General features: G+C 40.9%; 1 protein-coding gene across 20 annotated transcripts in view; it reads right to left on the bottom strand.

Annotated features, from left to right (window-relative positions):
- Positions 1-8094: 8094 nt before the first annotated feature.
- The window catches only part of LOC116058078 (peripheral-type benzodiazepine receptor-associated protein 1), a 71812-nt gene continuing 59005 nt past the window's right edge, over positions 8095-20901 (bottom strand). For 10 of the 20 annotated variants that reach the window (XM_036008730.1, XM_036008733.1, XM_036008738.1 and 7 more), the window contains 10 exons: positions 19744-20580; positions 18276-18375; positions 16586-16728; positions 15742-15910; positions 14861-14929; positions 14126-14173; positions 12742-12866; positions 12561-12632; positions 9274-9381; positions 8095-8665 (listed from right to left, as the gene is read on the bottom strand). In XM_036008730.1, coding sequence (XP_035864623.1) covers positions 8324-8665; positions 9274-9381; positions 12561-12632; positions 12742-12866; positions 14126-14173; positions 14861-14929; positions 15742-15910; positions 16586-16728; positions 18276-18375; positions 19744-20580 — 2013 coding nt within the window. In that variant the 3' untranslated portion in view covers positions 8095-8323. Of the gene's footprint in view, positions 8666-8981; positions 9017-9273; positions 9382-12560; positions 12633-12741; positions 12867-14125; positions 14174-14860; positions 14930-15741; positions 15911-16585; positions 16729-18275; positions 18376-19743; positions 20581-20901 lie in introns of all 20 variants that reach the window. The other 10 variants (XM_036008745.1, XM_031310692.2, XM_036008743.1 and 7 more) reach the window with 9 other exon arrangements.

The raw sequence follows: 20901 nt of genomic DNA, 5'->3' as shown, positions 1-20901 counted from the left end.
TTTTTTTAAATCCAACTCTAAATCTGAAAAGTACCTATAGCTGTCAAATAAATGTATAAATGCTATACACTCAAGTTAAGTACAAGTACCTTAAAATTTGACCTACAAGTACAGATCGTGAGTAAATCTACTTTCCACTGGTGCTCTGCAGAAGCCGGTTAAGAGCAGCTCAGGCCTCTGTGGAAAGCTTGCAGGTCTGGGAGGGAAATAAGCTTCTGGGTGGCTCGGTCGGTGGTGTCGACACCAGCCACGACCCAGGAGGGCGGGGAGGGGAAATGGCTGCCGGCCCAGATAAGGTCTATCGGGGCCCAGCTTTAGTGTACCCTTGACATGGGGAGTTAGGATCACTTCCCTACTGGCACATGCACAGACGCGGTGGTCGTCTGCCAGATGAAGCAGCTGCAGCAGCAGCACTTCAGTGGAGGCCGATGACTCAATAAGGTGAAGAGGGCAGGGATTAGTAAAATGCAGGGCAGGGGTCAGGAGATTTGGAGGGTTGAAGGCTAAAAAAAAATGTGTGGCTTTTAAAGACACCATATGCTGGATATTCTCAACAAGTCTTCATTGTGAGTGACAGGTCTTATTTGTAATCGAAGCATCAAGAGTGATTGAACATGAATAAATAGATGAATACCCAGAATCCTCATACAGTAGGTTTCTGTTTCGGGGCTTATTGAGAACCGTTTATCCATGCTGACGTCATCTTTCCTGTCTTTTATTCTAAGTTTTCTATCATAACCGTGTCATCTTTTCTTTAATGCCTTTTGTTGTGTAGTGGACACAAACGCATTCACATCCACTGCGCTCAAAAGTATTGATGTCACAATGACATCCAATCGCTTCTCTCCGCCATTAACCTACATGAGCTCCCAGACAGGAACAGACGTCATGGCAATAAAGTTATAGAAGACTTAACCATGTCACAGTTTTCTAAACACACCCATGTTGGTTCAAATCCTCAATGGGGAAAAAAAAAAAAACGGTGTGAGAAAGCATCTCAACCCTGCACACCAGGAGCTTGAATCCAGTGGTGGAAAGTAAACTAAGCACTTTTACTCAAGTATTGTGCTCGAGTTTAATTTTGAGATGCTTGTATTTCCATTTTATGCTACGTTATACTTCTATTCCAAAACAATTCAGAGGAAAAATATTGCCCGTTTTTACTCTACTACATTTACTTGACAGCTAAAGTTACAATTTACTTCAAGTTACACAAAATAAAACATATGATACGCTTATGAAATATAACACATTGCCTTTTAGGCTTGTGACCTCTTACAAAAGCATCAGATGTTCTACCAAACAGTGATTTCCCCTCTAAACTTCTTACAAATACCACCCAAAGCAGAACTTTGTTTCTTATGCTATGACCCTTTGGACCGAGCTTTATGTTTGGATCCACTGGACTAAACTACCTAATTCTATATAAAGGATTAAAAAATAGCTCCCCCTCAACCAGCTACAACAGTAAAATGCTACGTACACATTTATGCAACAGTATTAACAAGATAATAATGCCATATGTAACAATATATCAATTACAGTGATAAAACAAGTACTTTACGTTGACACTTAAGTAGGATTTTAAATGCAGGACTTTTAATTGGGATGGGAGTATTATTACAAACAGTAGTTATATTGGTACTTTTACTAAAGTAAATGATGATGATGCTTAAATCCATGTTACAACTATACATAATGGATCCCAAACATGGTTCTCTTAAAGGTTACATAATTACCCTGAAACAGGGCTTATTAGACCTGATTTCAAAAGCCTATGAAGGGAAGAATAACAAAGATAAAGAGCTGCTGTGCCATGCTAACACTTCACTTTGAGTATATACTGTATGAGCCGCCTCTTTGAAATACAAAAAGAGTTAGTTGCAGACCAAAGTGTTGTGTGATACGGTTTTTAACCAGCCAGTCTGTCACAGTGCACACAGGCGGGGCCATGCATTACTACTGGTGCTACTTCAGAGAGTTTTTTTTTTATGGTGACCTAGATTAGACGGCAAACTACCAGACAAATAGTCTTTACCTCAAGAGAGAAAAGTTGGTGCATTTAGATTTTAAGGGTTGTAAAAATCTACATTGTTACTGTACAGTACAGAACCCCCTCCCCAGGTTATCATTATGACAAACCCCACAGCTACAGTTGGAATGAATGTACATTTACAAGGAACTGAAACTTGCACCCTTTCACTTTTGAAAACCAACAGAAAGGTAACGGTAATCATAGTGACGAACATGTCTCTCAACAAGCAAACAAGTCATCTTTAAACAAAAGAATTCCCGTAAAAAAATGGCTGCAGTTGACTTTCATATTAAAGCATAGGGTCATATTTATTCAAGTCTGTCGTAAAACTATTCTCACATGCCCACATATACAGGAAATACAATCACAGCAACCAGTAACCCTTCAATGTACACATGAGCATGTGAGTATTGCATAAGGATACACTTGAAAAAATGTGAACCTTTCCTTTAATTATATATTTGTGTTTCACAACTGATCTCGGTTCATGTAGTTTAATTCTGAACAAAGGCTTTTTTACAGGCCGAATGCCGCTGCTCATCCTGTAGCTTCTATCGCTTTCAGGCCATCTGAGCTTCAGTCAAAGAGAACCAACGCGTAACTCTTCTGACAGAAATATACTCGGAAGAGTAAATCAGATTACCAGTGACACCATCATCTCGCAGGAACCGTTTTACTCAGCAGGTACCTGACGTGGCCAAACCGTGCATCTCTTTGTCGTCTGAGCAGGAAGTCATGTCCATGCTCATGTCTACTTCATATTATATGTACATCACTGTACGTATAACACACACAAGTTATGAATCTGTTAATAAAATGAACTTAATGTGAATTATAACACTGTAAATCGGTCCCAGTCACAGTGTGTGTAATGGGCTTATTACCCAACTTCACATTGCACTGTGCTGTGGACAAAACTGCACAAAGTTACAGAGCGTCTACATGAGTGTAAATGACATCATCGCTTGCATCACACCCGTACAGACGTGGTCAAGTGTGGCTTGGCCTTAAAAGGATTTGATTTGAAGTTGATTAAGAACGATTCAATTATTAAAAGGAAATCTGGGATGTTCTAGTTTGTACTTAAGACAAAAAAGATAAGAAAATCTCAAATGTTGAGGGTATTTGTATTTAGTTTGTAGTTGTGATCGAGAAGTGATCTTTGTAGTTGCTGTCAGTGTTTTTTTTAAAAAGCGCCTGCAGAAGGCGGGGAGTTAAAACGGAAGAAGAGAAAGAGAGCGGCTGTGACTGTTAGACCTCTTCCTGTGGTTACACCATCACGTGGTTGTGGAGGGTTCAAAAGGAGACGACTCCTTCTTCTTCTTCTTCATCCACTCCTTGGACAGACAGAAGACACCTGTGAGGCTGCCGGACAATCCTGACTTAAAATGAGAGAAAAGAAAATGAAGGTTGAGGTAAAGTATGATGGACGAGGTTGTCTATTTAAATGCCAGAATTATTCGTGTCGACGTGGTAAAAATGCGTTTTATCGGTCAGATAATGACAGCTGAGCCAGTGTTACAGCTTTTACTTCATTAACTCTGCATTTCCTTTCCCTTCTGGTGTGAGTGACCTCTATTCAGAAGTCCATTTGGAATTTGGATTAAAAAACCATGATTGTATATATTATATATTGTACAGTAGTATTATTTATTTGTGTTTAACGTGTCTACCGGATCTTTGCATTCGTTCCAATTTGTTTCTGATCTGATAAACGGATGTAATTATTTACCAAGACTTTTTGAATATACCAAGTGATCTGTTTCTCAGACAGAAAAGCTTACTCATGCAGCCAAAATGGCTTCCTCAAGATAGCGCTTCCTCTGGCAAGCGCTTTAGTTCTGACTTTTGCCTCAAACGCTGCGTTGAGGCGCAGTTTGAGGCACATGGGTGGGGTCTTTTGGATGTTTTTTTTTTTTGTCTTGTACAAAAGTGCTAACAGGCCTCACTTAGATTTGAACGAGCTGCCTGGAAAACTATACATGCAAATGTCTCAAGACAAATCCGGAAGTGTGCATTTTCTGGTCTGACATTAAAGTGAGTGCTGTTTGAGCGTTGAGCTGAGAGGTTTCAGTTTGGTGTAAAAGCGTGTGTCTGGGCGGGGGTTGGTGCACGCGCGTGTGTGTGTGTGTGTGTGTGTGTGTGTGTGTGTGTGTGCGTGCATGCGTGCCTGCAGCTGCCGACGCGAGAGCAGGTGCAGAAGAAGAGAGAAGTGGGAGAAGACAGAAGACAAGCAGTGGATGTACAGTGCAGTCATCCATAAAGTAGAAAGCACTACTAAACTCCTCGCCACAGTGTAGTGTTTCCTACTTTATGGATGAGTGTACTGTTGGCTTCAGGGAGAGGAGAGGCCCCGCGTGGAGCCCGCGCAGGAAGTCAGAAAAGAGGAAGCTGCTTTGTCTCACAAAGCCACACATTGCCCAGAGTGTTGCCCCAGTCAGTTCACATGGGCGGTGTGTGGCGCTGAGCAAAGCTCGCAACTCTTTCCTCCATTTTATAATTCATCTGTTTCAACCGTCCTGGAAAAAAAAGGGAGATAATCATGTACATTATGATGTATGATCTGTGTGATATGCAATAAAGATTAAAAAAATGAAAAAGTACCTTGTGTTAACTTCTGTTTCCCAGGAACACCACATGCATTACAGACTCAAGTGTTTTCTGTGAAAATATACTTTCTTTATTCCTGTAAAAAGATCCATATTGAAACAAACCATCACAATTTAAAGTCAACGAGTCCTCTGTGTACTACATCTTCACTTACTGTTGCTCCATCGACAATGCCTGGACATGCAAACAAAAAAAACCCAAATAATCTGAAAAACATTATTAACAAAACATATTTACAGACGAGCTTCCAAAAGGGTAATAAAAACATTAATATGTATGTATGTATATATATATATATATATATATATATATATATATATATATATATATATATATATATATATATATATATATATATATATATATATAAAAAAGGTAAATCTTCCACTTTTCAAACAATGAATGCAGGTCAGGGAAGACCAAAAAAAAGAAAAAGAAAATGGTTTCCTGCGCTGTATGAAAATATACCACAAGTCCCAACAATGTTCATTATATATAGACAGCTCCTACAGCTTTTTTCCACTGCATTGACAATCTACAACTCAAATATTGTAGACAAGTCCGCCTATAAAAACATAAATATGACAGTAACATAAATAAGGCCGAACATGGGTATAACATTGGTATGCATGCAGTCATTAAACATCCTGTAAACAACATATTAAGACTAAACAAGGTCTTCTTGTAAGGCTAAATATGATCAACTGAGCTAAAATACTACCTATTTGGGCCTAGGTCCTATTCAGTCAACAGCAGAGCCGTCTACTCACTACACAGCAGGTAGAGGAATACTTGTGCATTAAAGGCCGTCAAATACAAGATCAGTACAAATGTTCGCTGTACATTTCGGCAACTTTTGAGCATCCAACCCCCTTTTAAAAAATAAATAAAACGTACAGTACAGCCTCGGTCTTGCCTCTATCCCAGCTATTACACATCTAAAGTGTCTTTGTCGATCCGCCCTCCCTTTTATTCTTGGCATCGTCATGCTCCCTTTATGTAACACTGATAAACGATTTAAAACATTCATGACATTAAAGAAAAAAACAATTGCCTCCAACTTGTGTCATCAGGTGTGACTCCATCAACACCGTGAGTGAGATCAGGTGTGATGTTCAAAACAAACCTCCACGCTTCAACCCAGACTAGCCTGCTGAATATCCCCCATGCTGCCCGATGTTTGGTCTCTCGGATCTATGGTAACAGACAAAGCACCTAAGATTTTGGCATGTTCTGCAGTTTTTGACAGCCAGAGCCAACAGGTGGCTCAGCATTAGTAAGAAACTACAAGATAAACCTGAGAAGTTACCTAACAGCCCTGTGTCACGCAGATCAAAGATCCAATCAGACGGATTGACCGATCACTGAATGTGTTGTAAGTGACTAATAAGCTCAATACTAAGGCCTGGTCCATACACTCACACCAAAACTGAATACTTGTACTACATTTTAATCTAAGTAAAGCTATCACAAACCATTAGAAGATACAGAATGGTTCTATTTTTGTTCTAGTATTGCAGTACACAATACGTTATATTGCTAAAGTAGCATTATTTAGTTTTAACCAAACAGTCTACAGTTGTATGATGCAAGTGTGTGGATACAAAAAACTAATCACCGCTACACTGCATGGGCTGATAGACACTGTTTAGCCTGTCACACACCACAAGTTGAACTTCATTATACTCAAACATGGAGGCAAATAAAAAGATACATGAAAAACGTATTGCAAACTTCACTTTAACACAATTCTTGTTCCTACATGCTACGGTCAAATCACAAAAAATCCAAAAGGGTTGTAGCCCTAAACTGTAGGCTATCAATGTATCCAGCGCTGAGGACACTGCTTCACTCCAATCTGAATATTAAACTAGAATAGTTTCAGTTTTGTCTGAGGATCATCATGTTTCTAAGTTTACTTCATTATCAAAGTAGTCCTGTGACAGTTGTCTGTACATTCATGGGTAGTGTACACTGCAAACAGGTAGTGCTAATATATAAATCGGCATACTTTTAATGGTGCCAATTTGCCAAAATGGAAACAAATATAGGCTTAAAATGAGGGCTCATGTTGTAGCCCACAGCCAACTCACTGACTCCATAGCAACATTATACTTCATGTTTACATCCCCTAAAGCCCCAATTTCTTTCTATTCTATTTTTCTAAATTTCTATTTATTTTACTTACTTCAAGTTGCCCAATAGATTTTTTTCAATATTTCTTTGACAGTATTAAGGCTCAGAATGTCCCATCAGGCGCATTAGTCTCGGATTTGACTGGGGGAGGGACTGCCAGACTTTAATAACATCTATATTAGTCAATCAAGAGAAAACTGATTAGCAACTATGTCAATAACCGATTAATCATTTCAGCAAAAACACCAAATGGTTGATGGATTTTAGGTTCTCAAATGTGAGAATAAGCTTTTTTTCCCCTGTCTTACATTATATTAAATTTAATATCTTTGAGTTTTGAACAGTTGGTGTGAAGAAACAAGACATTTTATGACATTACCTTAGGCTTTATAAAACTATAATTGGCGTTTATCTGCTTTCTTGATGTTGTACCGGCCAAACAATTAATGGATAATGATTTAATAATATTAGTTTCAGCCATATTAGCTAAAAGAGCATCATTTTTGCACACTCTCTCTCATACTCACACAGACAGAAAATATGTAGTATGCAACCTTTAGGCCAGTTGTGACTGTTGTCACAAACATCCAGAGTTCCTGTGTTAATGTCTGAGAAAGGCATCTGTTTTCAGTCTCACCAGTGGACTGGGCAGCTTCATCCACACATGCGCCCCCGCGGCCCCACCCCACCCCACACACACACACACACACACACACGAAGGGCAACCCTTCATATTCTTTACCTTCAATAAATAGTCTTGACTGTTAACCTCAAACCCCATAACTAATTTGATCTAAACTACACGTATCAAAGTGGATCATCGCTGTCTCCGAAAGCTCTAAATGACTAACCTCCTGCCCAGATGTCACTTCATGCAATGTGCTGATGGTTAGGGCAAGAGTAATACAAATAAATAACATGTTCTGTACAAAGTACTGTATACATTTTCTTAAAGACAAGAAACACGTGAGGGACAAGCGGACAGATATTTAAAATACATCCGTTCAGGATGGATAGTGCATTCTTTATAGTGACACAGAGGAAGATATGGACTGCTGCTTCTGTTCGTTCGCTTCAAATAAATAAAGTGGCACCAGTACATGAACATTAAAGCTAATATTTAATTAGCTGTGTCTGAGCTGGGCTGAAGTCTGGTCTGCTGTTCAATACCGTTCTGTATCAGATTGTTAAAACCGATCCATTGAGAGACAACGGAGTGTTTGTATATCAAGCGTTAACGCCTCTATTGAGTTGAACATTTGCAAATGCTTAGATAGTTAGGTAGTATTTAGAGAATATATTTGTGTGCTTGCACACTTCAACATGCACTTCTACATGCTCGTACAATGCTTTAAGCGGTGTGTTGATGTACTCTAAATTTAACAGCTGCTAGCAGTGCTCTAAGGCAAATGTATAATTAGTGACGGTTAAAGCATCGGTTATTAGATCTGATAGCCACTAACCGCACCGACTGAGACTAACAGTGAAGATAGAAAAAAGTGCCTCAATGTGATGCAAGTATTCCGAGTCAGATGTCCTGACTCATTCTTTCTTGCTGGATCCCAGCTTTTTGAACAGCCTCTTGCCTTTGGAGAAAAAGCCTTTCTTCTTCTTGCCTTGTACGGAGCAGTCCGTCTGTGTCGGGCTGTCTGCTGGAAGGGGGGCTGGAGGGGAGCAGCAGGCCTCCACTGCTGCTGGACCTGGACCTGGAGCAGGTTGCAGGTCTGACGTGAGACTTGCAGTGGGTGTCAGTTTGGGTCGCAGGTCTGTGTGCTCCTTTGGGTCAGGGACAGGAGGTTCTGTTTGGGGCTGCAAAGCCTCTTCTAGGGTTGAGGGCCCAGGTTGTTGTTGTTGTTGTTGCTCTGTAGAAGACGTCCAGGTACCCTTCAGGAAGAGAGTAAGACTTTTAGAGTGAGCAAGCCAAATATATTAAACAATATCTTAAACTTAGGTATGCTTAAAATGATAATACCAAAGGGAAACACAAGGATATTTCAAACACAAAGGAGTAGGCAGTGGATCTGAAGTCTCAACTCTTGGACACGTGTTTTGATAAACTAAAACCATCGGTAGGTGCAGGATCCCACGCAAATGAGCAGTGTAGAACTAAGGTAGAGGCGGAGGGATAGGACATAAACAGAGAGTGAACAGGGGACACTAGTGGTGATCACTGAGCTTCTATAGTCCTAAGAACACTTACGATCAAGTCTCAAAGTGTACACTTCGTTTCTGCTTCTGCAAAAGGCCATGCAGGAAACAGTGGGGCAAAAGAAATGCGACAGGGCAGAATTAAAGAAACAGAAAATAACAGCAACCAGATGCTGGAAACATATGAACAAATATAATAAGTAAAAAAAAAAAAAAAAAACATTCTGATGTCAGTGATTTGTAAAAAAAACAAAATGACACATAATTTATGCCTGCAGGCCAGGAAGTCGCCTCCAGTTCCATATACAGTGATGCATGCTGGACAGACAGAAATGCTAAGCCACCTGGGATTCTTTCTTGGCTTCTGGTGCTGACTGAGCAGAGGGAGCGTCCTCTGGTACGGCCTGCAGGAAGTTGGAGGGCACCAAGCCGCTGTGTCCATTCAAGTCTCCCTGGAACACAACATCAAGACATGAGGATGCTTTTTAACAACAAGGCTGTAATTCAACTAGTGCAAGTCCACGCTCTGCCATGTCTTATTAGTCAATCAAATCGATTAATCATTTAGGTAATTTTTCTAGCTGAAATGCCAAATATATGACTTAGGTTATTAAATGTAAGAATTTGCTAATGTACTTGGTCTTACATTATGACATTTTTCAGATTTTGGACTGTTGATCGGACAAAACAAGACTATTGAAGATGTTACATTTGGCTATAGGAATTAATGATGGACCAAACCATAAATCGATGGTGCTAAATAATTGTTAATATGCTGCTACTATTGTTATCATTGTATTTTCATATGCTATATCAAAGTATTTTTTCAATTTCTATTATACATAAATATACGCCATAATACTGTATTATTACTGTATAGTGTGTGTATATTACATACAGTATACTGCACATATATTATATATATTACTTAACTTTCTATACAATATGTATATTGTATTTATTATTTATTATAATACAAGTACTGTAATGTAATGTAGATATTGTAAATAGTCGTATATGTCTTATTTTATTTATTTATTTCATTCAAATAGTCAGGATCAATAAAGTCTCGTCTTATTTCGTTTTATCTTAAGTAGATTTGTTTGCTGCTAAAACTCCTCTTGCACACAGTATGCACTGTTATTATTTCCGCAGGTGTAACAATGTTCTTTTGTGTGGAATAAATGCAAGAAGAACTGCATAGTAAGCAAGAGCCACCACACTATTTCAGGAAGTACAGTGCAGAAACATTCTATCACTAAAGTGTAGCAATAAACAGACCACTCTTAATTCTAAACAGTGGTGGAAGAAGTATCCAGATCCTTTACTTAAGTAAAGTACTAATATCACACTGGAAAAATACTCTGTTCCAAGTAAAACTGAATTGAAAATGTTACTGTAAAGTAAGTATCATCACTAAAAGTATTCAATGCAGAAAAATCCTCACATTTTAGAAACTGGAAATGATCAAACCAGTTCTGTCAATCAACTAAGTGTTTAATGGTCTAATCATTTCAGCTGGACTTGTAGGCCATTATATTGTTGGGTAGTTTCATTCAGGGGCGGACTGGGACAAATATTCAGCCCTGACACTGTAGCCACCAGCCCACATTACCACACCCATGCAGCCCCACCCACGGACACGTGCGTTCACTAATTACATTTGTGTTCAGATGGTGAAGTAATATAAGCAGTACCTTATGTAACAGATTTTTAAACATTTAATGTAACTGGCAAACAATGCTTACTACTTTTTAAAGAGCACACGTTTATAACAAATGTACACATATTGCCTGTTTATGCCGTTTGTATACGGTCGTTCTCTACAGTATGTTGTTCTTTGTTGTCACTGTCTATCTGTTCGACTGTCCGTGTTTTTCTCTCTGTTGACACTGTACATATTGTCTGTCTGGTTCTCCATCTTTTTATCCGTTTTAACTCTCTGACTCTGCAATTTAAATGTTTTTTTATGGCTGTCTGTGATTATACTTCAGGGTTTTTCCTTGCTCAGAATTGGTCTTTGGGGGAAAACATAAAGCGGGGGGGGAGGGGGTCTGGGGGTCCTCCCCTGGAAATTTTGAGGGTAAAAGACTTCAATTCTGCATTCTGATACATTTTTAGGCACAAATTTATGGTAAAAATGTCAATATTTATTGCAAGGAAATCACAAAATTCTGGTGGCAGGTAACAATTCAAAATATAATGGTATATTATTATATTTAGTAGTCCAGTAAGGGGGCTTTCACATCCGGGACATGGGCCGGATACAACAACACTTGACCCCAAAGTCCAGTTGTTTAATTAGCATGGACAGGGCTTTATGGTCACTTTTTTTCCTCCAAGGAGCATGTTTTGCTCCCAAGTTGAAAAATGTAGGATTGACTTAGGCTACTTAATCAGTGATGTTGAATATAGCCTACAGTGTAACGGACCACCACAGTTCATACATACATGTGAACCGAGGATTAATTGCAGAGTTTAACCTACATAGTGTAAAACTAAACACTACGTGAATGGGGCACAGCAGAAAGACGGAGCAGAACGACGCTGCTTGTTCAGGGTTTTCATGTGTACTCCTATAGGCCTACACTTCGCATCAGGCGTTCAAACCAACTGTACCGAATTAGAAGCGAATTGTTTAACACGATAACGAGACGTTTTTAACCGGTAAAGAAACTGTCTCAATTTAATACTGCGCCCGTCAGCAGCGGCTTCTCGCTGCGCAGCTGGTCCCCCAGTACAGCAAACAGAGATCCCGTTTGAAGGTGACGTGCTTGATTTTGACTGAACGTCCCAATTTAAGTAACCTCTGATTGGGTCGGTCGGCCCATCTCGGGACCAGGCCGGCCATTACCGACTGGCTAAATGCTTAATATTACACAACAATACATTTGATCTTAATTTGTAAAGTAACTAGTAACTAAAGCTGTCAGATTAATGCAATAGTAGTAGTAATATGTCTCTCTGAGATGTAGTGGAGTAGAAGTAGAAAGTGGCATGAAAAGAAAAGACTCAAGTAAAGTACAAGTACCTCAAATGTGTACCTTAAAGTGCTCATATTATGCTCATTTTCAGATTCATAATTGTATTTAGAGGTTGTACCAGAATAGGTTTATGTGGTTTAATTTTCAGAAAACACCATATATTTGTTGTACTGCACATTGCTGCAGCTCCTCTTTTCACCCTGTGTGTTGAGCTCTCTGTTTTAGCTACAGAGTGAGACATCTCACTTCTGTTCCATCTTTGTTGGGAGTCGCACATGCGCAGTAAGTACTGCTAGCTAGTCAGTTGCAGAGTATGAGGGCGTGCCATGCTAACAGCTAGGCGAATATTATAACGTGTGTTACAAAGTGATGCACGTTTGTCTCTGAAGTAAAGGCTGGACTACAATAGAGCTGTTTGGAGCAGTTTGTGTACAGTGTTTTCTGTTGGAGATGGTAAGTCCCTTTGGGGTGGACTTTGGGCTTTTTCACTTTGTAAACCTATAACGTGCACAAAAAAGATATATAACACAATAAAGGTAAGGGAAAAAGCCAAAAAGCATAATATGAACACTTTAAGTACAGTACTTGAGTAAATGTACTTAGTTTCATTCCACCACAGATTCTAGAGTCATGTTATTAACACTTACGTAGAAGAAGCCATCTTCGTCCATGTCACCAAACACATGTATGATGTCTCCTGCACTGAAGGTCAGCTCAGCCTGAACAGAGTCAGAAAAAACGAGAGAGATGATGAACAAAAACTACAACCACACATATAGTGCCATGTCTTGGGGGAAAAAAAAGATAATTTGCACGTGCAAGTCTGACCTCTATGTCAGTGTTGGGGGAGCTCTCTCGTGGATCATAATCAAAGATGGCAACCATCCTGCGGGCTCCTGGGGCTGGGTTTCCCACAGCTGCAGCAGCAGCAGCAGGGGCAGTCTGGCTGGGATCTGTCAGTCAAACACAGTAGTCTTTCATCCTGATAATTAGAGCAGTAACAAGTCTCTGCAATTCCAATCAGCATGCAGGTCATTGTGTGTGCATGTCCGACTCACTCAGCGTCATGCTAAGCTGAGGAAAAGTCACACTACTGCACTCAAACACATGGAAATAAAAAGATTAGCAGTCAGAGTTAGCATTTTTATTTTCATTAAAAAGCTCGTAGCAGCTTGAGCTGTAAAAATGAAGACAACTGAAATGATGCGATGATTAAATGATGCCACTTGAACTGTGAAATGAAAAGAGGAGTTAGGAGAAGGGACTGCTTGACATTTAGAACTGGGGGTTAATGAAGAGGACATTAGATTTAGTACTTTTAATTATTCTAGGTGGCGTCTGAAATGGCATTCTCTGCACTATATACTCAATATGTATACCATCGTTCAACATACTTGCGTGTAAATAAACAGCAGTGTGTATCTTTTCGGACGCACTATGCTGTAATTTTCAATGTCACTTCCTGAGAGCCTCCTTGTCGTTGGAGACGCGTAACCATGGTAACCCCTGCCGACCTCAGCTTTAGCGGCATTGCCAAATAATGCTTAAATTACTGAAAAAGGTAAACAACTACACCAACAGTTGCAGGTGACAAAATCACAGAGTTTTATACGTAGAAATGTAAATTAAAGTGTTGTTGACGTTACACAGCTGCCTTGGCTGCTGTCCGTTTCAAACCTTGTCGTTACTACCACACTGCATTGTGGGATACTTATGTCGGCGTAGTGTCGTGTTTGCATGCTGTAATATTTCACTGGAAATAGTATGCAATTCACCTACTATTGGTTTCATAATAAGATTCTAAAAAATCTCAAATACTGTTTTAGCCTACTAAATAGCATGTTAGTATGGAATTTCAGACACAACCCTACTCTCAGAAATGTCTGTCTATTGTTTTTCATTTTATTTTCATCCCATGGTTTTAAAAAACATTATTTTCTTTATTTAAGCTCTTTCAAAAAGGTAAACATCTTCAGTATACCCCCAACTAATCAAACAGTCCCTAGTAAGGATGAATGAAGGCGAGCCCTGGTGTTATCAGCAGCTAAAATAAAGTCCAACCATTTAAAGAAAAAGGTCACACAATGGCACGTTAATGCATAACATAGCAAGTAAACCCATGCTGTCCTCCAGTGGACGTTGAGACGGTCGTCTGATCATGCAGGTGAAAACAGAGTGAGGCAGAGGAGGAGTCAAAGTGCTAACTACGAACCTTGGCTGGAGGAGTCTACGCTCTCCTCCCAGAGTGTCGCAGACTCCACTGGAAGAGATGAGGAATGGGGGGAAAGAAGCATGAGCGCAATCCCAGAATGATACGAGACCTCAAAGGCCAAAGAGTAATCCTGTTTGAAGTCAAAGTCTGTCTCGTTTCATCACACAAAGTCACAGATGGTGATCAGAGGGGATGGATGTTTCAACAAAGTGAACTTTAGGGGAGATCATGTAATGCAGTTGTGACATGGGAGCAGAATACTGGACTTTTATCTTTAATCAATCAGTAGGCAACATACTGCCACATTCTGCTGTTATCTCTGCAATGTATTACATGTATATCCAATGAAAAGCTGACAGGACTGACTCAGTACTTTAACACTTGTGAAGGTGTTGAGAAAAATCTTAGAAAACCTGTGATTAACCTGTGGATGGATGAAGTCACCCTGAAGAGCCTATATACGCACTAAGAAAGAAAAGTGTTACTAGGCCCTAATAACATAATTTGAAACTACTGTACAGAGTATTTATAGTGGTACTATGTTTACCAGACTGCTGCGAAGCTGTCTGATTTCATTACTACAGTAGCTGACCTAAAAAAATCCCCCCTGGTCGCTGAGTGAAAAAGCAGCAACTGAAAGACCAAAGCTACAGTGAAAGAGACAAAAAGGAGAAGCAAACCAGAGAAGAGATTAAAGGAGGGAGGTGGGAAGCCGCAATCTGCAGCGAGACACACCTTTCTTGGATCGTCTCGGTTTCGGCGGTGGAACAGGACGACGTGGAAGCTGTGCGTGTGTGCGAGTGCCTTTATGGAGTTTTAGAAAGGAAAACCAAAAAAAAAAAAAAACATAAAAAAAAATTGAAACCAAAAAGAAACACAGAGGTGCAATTGTTGAGAGAAGCAGACCAGACAAAGTAGACAATGAAAAGCCAGTGAAGAGCAATTTAAAAAAATGACAACCAGTGAGCAGCAGACACGGCAGTGAGAACAAGTGGAAGTGAAAAGGTTAAACCATCTGCAAATACCGCTCTGGGTAGAAAGCAGGAAACAGAAGCAAAGTGTTAGCTCGATTTTGCTGCGTGGCTCGCTACAACTTGCCACAGGCAAACACTTTGACTTAGGTTTATTTATTTCTCACGACACGTCTTCGTGTCATTCGTCATTGACGTCATTGACTGAGAATAGATGGTTATGATTTCCTTAATAGCAACACAGTGAACAAGAAGCCATAAAAACATACAAAGTGCTGCCACGGGTAAAGTTTGGGGTCCATTTTAATTTAGTTCAAATGAAATCTGATCTGATGAGAGCTTTCTTTGTGCTTCCTGCTGGGTGAAAATGCCAAAGGGAGCTTCTACATCGCCTCCTCTCATCTTGAAAACAGCGCTTGTTTTTTCTCCAATTAATCACAGACAAAAATAGACTAGGGAAATAAAATATATTTAATAAACGGATATTTAAGGTCTGGATTCTGCAACACTTGTGCTGCTATTTTCACTTACCACTTAAACATGAACAGCGGTGATATTATGAGTAAAACATTTGTATACCTACGGTAAAGGATGTCCAAATGTACTTATTTCATTCCACATCACACAGCAGACATTTTGACCTACCTATCTTCTCCATGGAGGCCGCTGTGGACAAGAAGCCCTGCTGCAGTAGCTGCTGCCGGGTCTCCTCATCCTCCACCTGGATCTCAGACACCATGTTACATGGAACATAGCCCAGGCGCCCGGCAGACTCGCCTCGGTAGAACCCATCTGCGTCTTTATCTCCGTACACCTGGGCAGAGGAGTGTAAACATGCATCTATTGAAATGGAACACACACCTGTAATATTGCTGGGCTAATATATTTAAATATGTATTCTAGAGGTGCAAAGATTAATCGATTAATTGGTTAGTTGTCAACTATTAAATGAATCGCCAACTATTTTGATAATCGATTAATCGGTTTAAGTCATTTTTTTATGAAAATAAATAAATGAAAATTATCTGATTCCAGTTCCTAAAAAGTGAATATTTTCTTCTTTTTTCACTCCTCTGTGACAGTAGACTGAATATCTTTGAGTTTTGGACAAAACAAAACATTTGAGGACGTCATCTTGGTCTTTGGGAAACACCCATTGACATTTTTCATTATTTTCTGACATTTTATAGACCACACAACTAATCGTTTGATGGAGAAAGTAATCGACAGATTAATCGACTATGAAAAATAATCGTTAGTTGCAGCCCGGATATATTCAATTAATGGTTTTTGGGCTTTCAAACATAGGTCAAAGATTCAAAAACGTTGCTAAATGACTCATGAGAGGACCATTATATACAGTGTGCATATTTACCCTTGCGCTGTAGCAGTCCTGTTAATGTGAGCTTATCGAGGGATGCTTTGAATGAAAAACATGCATGATTGTCGGGGTTATTTCTAGTAGTGTCTGAGCTGTGTGGGGACATACTTTGATGATCTGTCCTTCAGTGAAGGGCAACTCTTCCTCAGCAGCGTCAGGATTGGGCGACATAGTGGCAGGATCATAAGGGAAGAGGGCCACAAAGATACGTATGTCACTGTTTCCTTTGGTCTTTGGTGAATCAACAGTACCTGCAGACACACACAGACACACAGACACACAGACACACAGACACACACACACACACACACACACACACACACACACACACACACACACACACACGGTGAAAATACTTAATTTGCTACACACAACCAGGTGTATTTAGCACAGAATTTATATAATTAAATGATGCTTGTTCTCAGTTGACTGATTCATAAGTGTCCTTTTGTTAAGAGAAGTGCAATGTCGAGAGCACTGGTTATGTTATAAGCTCCATAGTAAATCAGTTACTTCCTAAAAGTATTTCCTAATTTCTATGGGTTTAAGAGGTTTTGCTTGTTTCCTAAAACAAATAAAATATATAATTCCTTGTATTTATTCATGCGTTATTTGATAAAAGTTTTTGTTTTCATGCAATTTCTTTTTTCTTAGCTTTGCCTTCATGAAGTTCAAATACAATTTATTGTCACTGCTATTACTACACACACTCTGAGTCTGCACACAGCCATGCATAGCTTGCAATAAGCTCTGCAAACAGTATATCCAGCTGGCCCCTCCCCCACCTCCCGCTAACTGCATTGCTGCTGTGAGCACAGGCATGTCCTTAAAAGAGGTAATCGAGCTAAAGCACTGATCCTAAGCTGTGTGAGCCGTTTGACAAACGTGCACTCGTTCATGATCTGCAGCAAGCAAAAGCGCCAGGGGAAAAAAGTGTTTGACCCACGCTTTAATCTAGATCTGAGGACGTTTACTGACAACACACGGGCTTAAAAAGAATACTAATATTATCAAAGGTGCAATGTCACAGATCGTGCAAAGCAGCCTTTAAATGTTGCTTGTGGCACGGTCTACAGCATAGCAGACATGAGGTATGACACCAGTGTTGCTAAAAGCATTACGACTGCAGCCTATTCGACAGCGAGTGACAAATTTCGAGAGCTGTAGTGAGACTTTAAGCTGCGCTGAAGAGACGTATTCTCTATCTCATTAGGGAGAATCAGCCCATCTGTGGCAAAAGTCATGGGCAAACAACTTGCACACTTTCACATCCTCACTGATTTTCTAGTAGATAGGACAAAACTTCTCCCTGCTCCCTTCCTCTATCTGTGTGCACGTGTTCCTGTGCTCCTGTGTGTGCACCCACACATGTGCCAGAAAGGTCAGGTTTATTAAATGCAACTGAGAAGAAAAGAAGAGAGCGAGGGAAGAAGAGAAAGAGAGGGACCGCCGGCCGTTTCTTTGCAGGCTAATCGAGGTTACTATTTTAATGTCTGTCACTTCCTCCTGTCATGACAAGCCACTTTGAGTTAAGCTGGTTCACAGCTTAGCAGGCTCTCTCCCACTTCTCCATTGCGAGCTACAGCTTCTCCTTCTCCTCCTCCTCCTTGACCCCCCCCCCCCCTTCCTACACAAGGTGGTAATCTGACTACCATCATGTGAGAGAGGGGGAGACGTGCCAACAGAAAGCACAGGTGTGTCAGCGTTGTATCAGACCACTGCAGATATGAGTTAAGAAGAGAGAAAGAAATCAAGAGACAGAGGAAACAGGAAGACAAAAGAGGAAAGAGTCTCTGACCTTTGGGTTGCCTGGCCTGCGAGCATGCTGGTTTAGAAGAGAGTTCACCCTGGGCTCCCCACGATGGACCTGCCTCAGCGGGAGGGATTTGGCTGGGCTCCTGCTCAACATACAGAAAAAAAAACGAGACAATAAGAAAAAACATCTAACACAGAAACTAAAAACAATCACTACTGGGGAGGAGAGGGAACCTCTGGGTTCAGAGAAAATTAACTGCAAATGCAGCTGTTCATGTTTTTAAACAATATTCAATAATCTATGCATCTTCTAATGATAATCTATTTGAATTGTTACTTATTTCAGTAGAGATTGAAACCTCATCAAATACAAAAAAAACAGGGTTTCCAACATTTTACTGTTTCAACAAACATGTTCCTTTTTTTGCATTGTGGTGGTGTTGGCAGACACAGACCAAAGCACATCACTGTAAGCTAATGCAGGACAAGGCAGACTAGATAAAGACAAGAGCTGAGTGGTTTTCCAATGTGTAGGAGAATATGAATGCAACATGAAGTAGTGTGGTCAGACAGAGGGAGAACAGAGTCTGCTATACTTTAGCTGACTCAAAATCTTATGATGGTTTAAACTCTTTGCAACTGCTTTCTGACCACATCTTGGCAACTCAACTAACATGTCATTATTAGGGCTGCACGATTTGGAGAAGAAGTAATATTGCCATTGCCATTTGCATTACTGCGATAGCCATATAATGGCATCATGAGTCTACTTGCCTGCTTATCAAGGAAAATGCAAGTACTAAACTTTTGAAACATAACGTTTATATAAACAATGACATTTAAGATGGGTGTAATGTAATAACTAGTGATTAAGTTATAGAATATCATTTGTACAGCCTCTTCATGCTTCAGTCTGCATGCTCTGAAACCCCCTACACTTCTGATACGCACGTGACCACAAGCGACACACGCTACTGCCTAAACAGAGACTGACTGGTCATATCTTTTGTGGATGTTGTTACGACGGTAGCGTAAGTGAGAGCGAGAATTGCAGGTGCGTTGATTGAGTGACGTCAGCGAGTGATTGGTCGAGCAAGGAGAGAGAGGGGCTGCGAGTGGTGTCGGAGATTAGCGTAGCAGCTGTGTGAGGGAAAAGCGACGGGAAGAAGAGATAGCAAAGACGATGTAAAGTGAGTTACTGTAACAGTGAACAATAAAACAACAAGCTTCTTAAGACATTCTTCGCACATATGTGGTTATGTCATCGCACAGAGTGACATCGCGATTGCAATTAGATTAATCGTGCAGACCTAGCCATTACTAAATAATATACTGTACTTTGCCTGCTTTTATAACAGCAAAATATGGCAAAAATGTGCTACCTAGCCTCCCTCTGTCCACTGCAGTGGTGATGATGGAAAACGCAGCTAAGTTAAGTGATATCCACTAAAGGAACCAGAGGGTTGGATCCACACTGCTACAGGGAAGACGAGGGGGCTGGGACAACACACCCATTGCACCTGTCCTGCAGCAACGTTTACCGGGGGATCAGCCTTCAGCCCTCGGCGGAGAGGAGGTCTGCTGTGCTCCGTTTGAGCCCCCTCCACCCACCACTCAGAGCTCATCTGCTCCGCCACCGCCTCCGCCGGACTGTACTCCACAGGCTCCTCGTTATCTGTGCCGTACTCCACGTCAATCTCTACCTCACGACCAACAGATGACCTCAGAGTTGGTCCTGTTTGGCTGACTGGGTAGGGTCTTGGTGGGATAAGACCATGGCTGGGGTTGGCTGCCGTGGCAGCAGCCATCTGACTCCTGAGCATGGCCTCCCTTCTAAGGCGGTCCCCTAGCCCTCTGAGCAGTGATCTATCTTTGCTGTAGGGGCTCAGCTGGGGAGGACAGCGGGCTGAGACCCGCCTGCTGGAGGGACCCTCATATAAACACACATCCTCTTCTTCAGGATAACTCATGGTGTCAACTGTGTCTGCGTAGTGCACCCTGTGCTGCGTCTTAGGCCTGACCTGCAAGGGTCCGTGCCGGGGGAAAGGCTCTTTGGGTAGAGATCCGGGATCCCTGTTGAAGTGGTGATGGTGAGGGGGAACAGGTGGGTGAGGGTTGGGGTGATGCTGGGGGGCATGGTGGAGGCGTTCTGAGGCTCTGGGGCGATGGTGGCTGGGCCTGGGCCGAGGCTGATTGTGGTGGGTTAAAGGCTCGTCTTGACTGCTATCTTCCTCTTCTGTCATCTCAGGAATGCAGAACAGCTGCTTGTGGTGTTGGACCTGAGAAGGATACTTAGGGATCCTCTCAAATACATCCTCGTCACTGTCTGGGGGCTCTAACTTCCATGACTACAAGGCCCCAGGTCAAAGCAAGCAAGAATGGGTTGGTGAAGGTGGGATCATATTGTTCAGTGAAAATAAGGGAAGTGCAGACAAAACAGAGAACAAACCGGCCGTGCAAAGGAAGGAAAAAAGGAAAGGAAGAAAAAACAAAGAATATCAATTAAGCACGATCAGAAACATGACAGAAGAAACAAGGCCAGTGAAGGACACCTTAACTATGCAAGACAAACTGAAAGAACCACATTTCATTCAAAAAGCAGAACTCACAAAGTGTCTGTGCAAATGTGGGTGCGTATGGCCACAGAATATGTAGTGGATTCATTCCTT

The sequence above is a fragment of the Sander lucioperca genome, chromosome 13, assembly GCF_008315115.2.
Source record: "Sander lucioperca isolate FBNREF2018 chromosome 13, SLUC_FBN_1.2, whole genome shotgun sequence".
NCBI classification, from domain to species: Eukaryota; Metazoa; Chordata; class Actinopteri; order Perciformes; family Percidae; genus Sander; species Sander lucioperca.
This window is presented reverse-complemented; position numbering and strand designations above follow the sequence as displayed.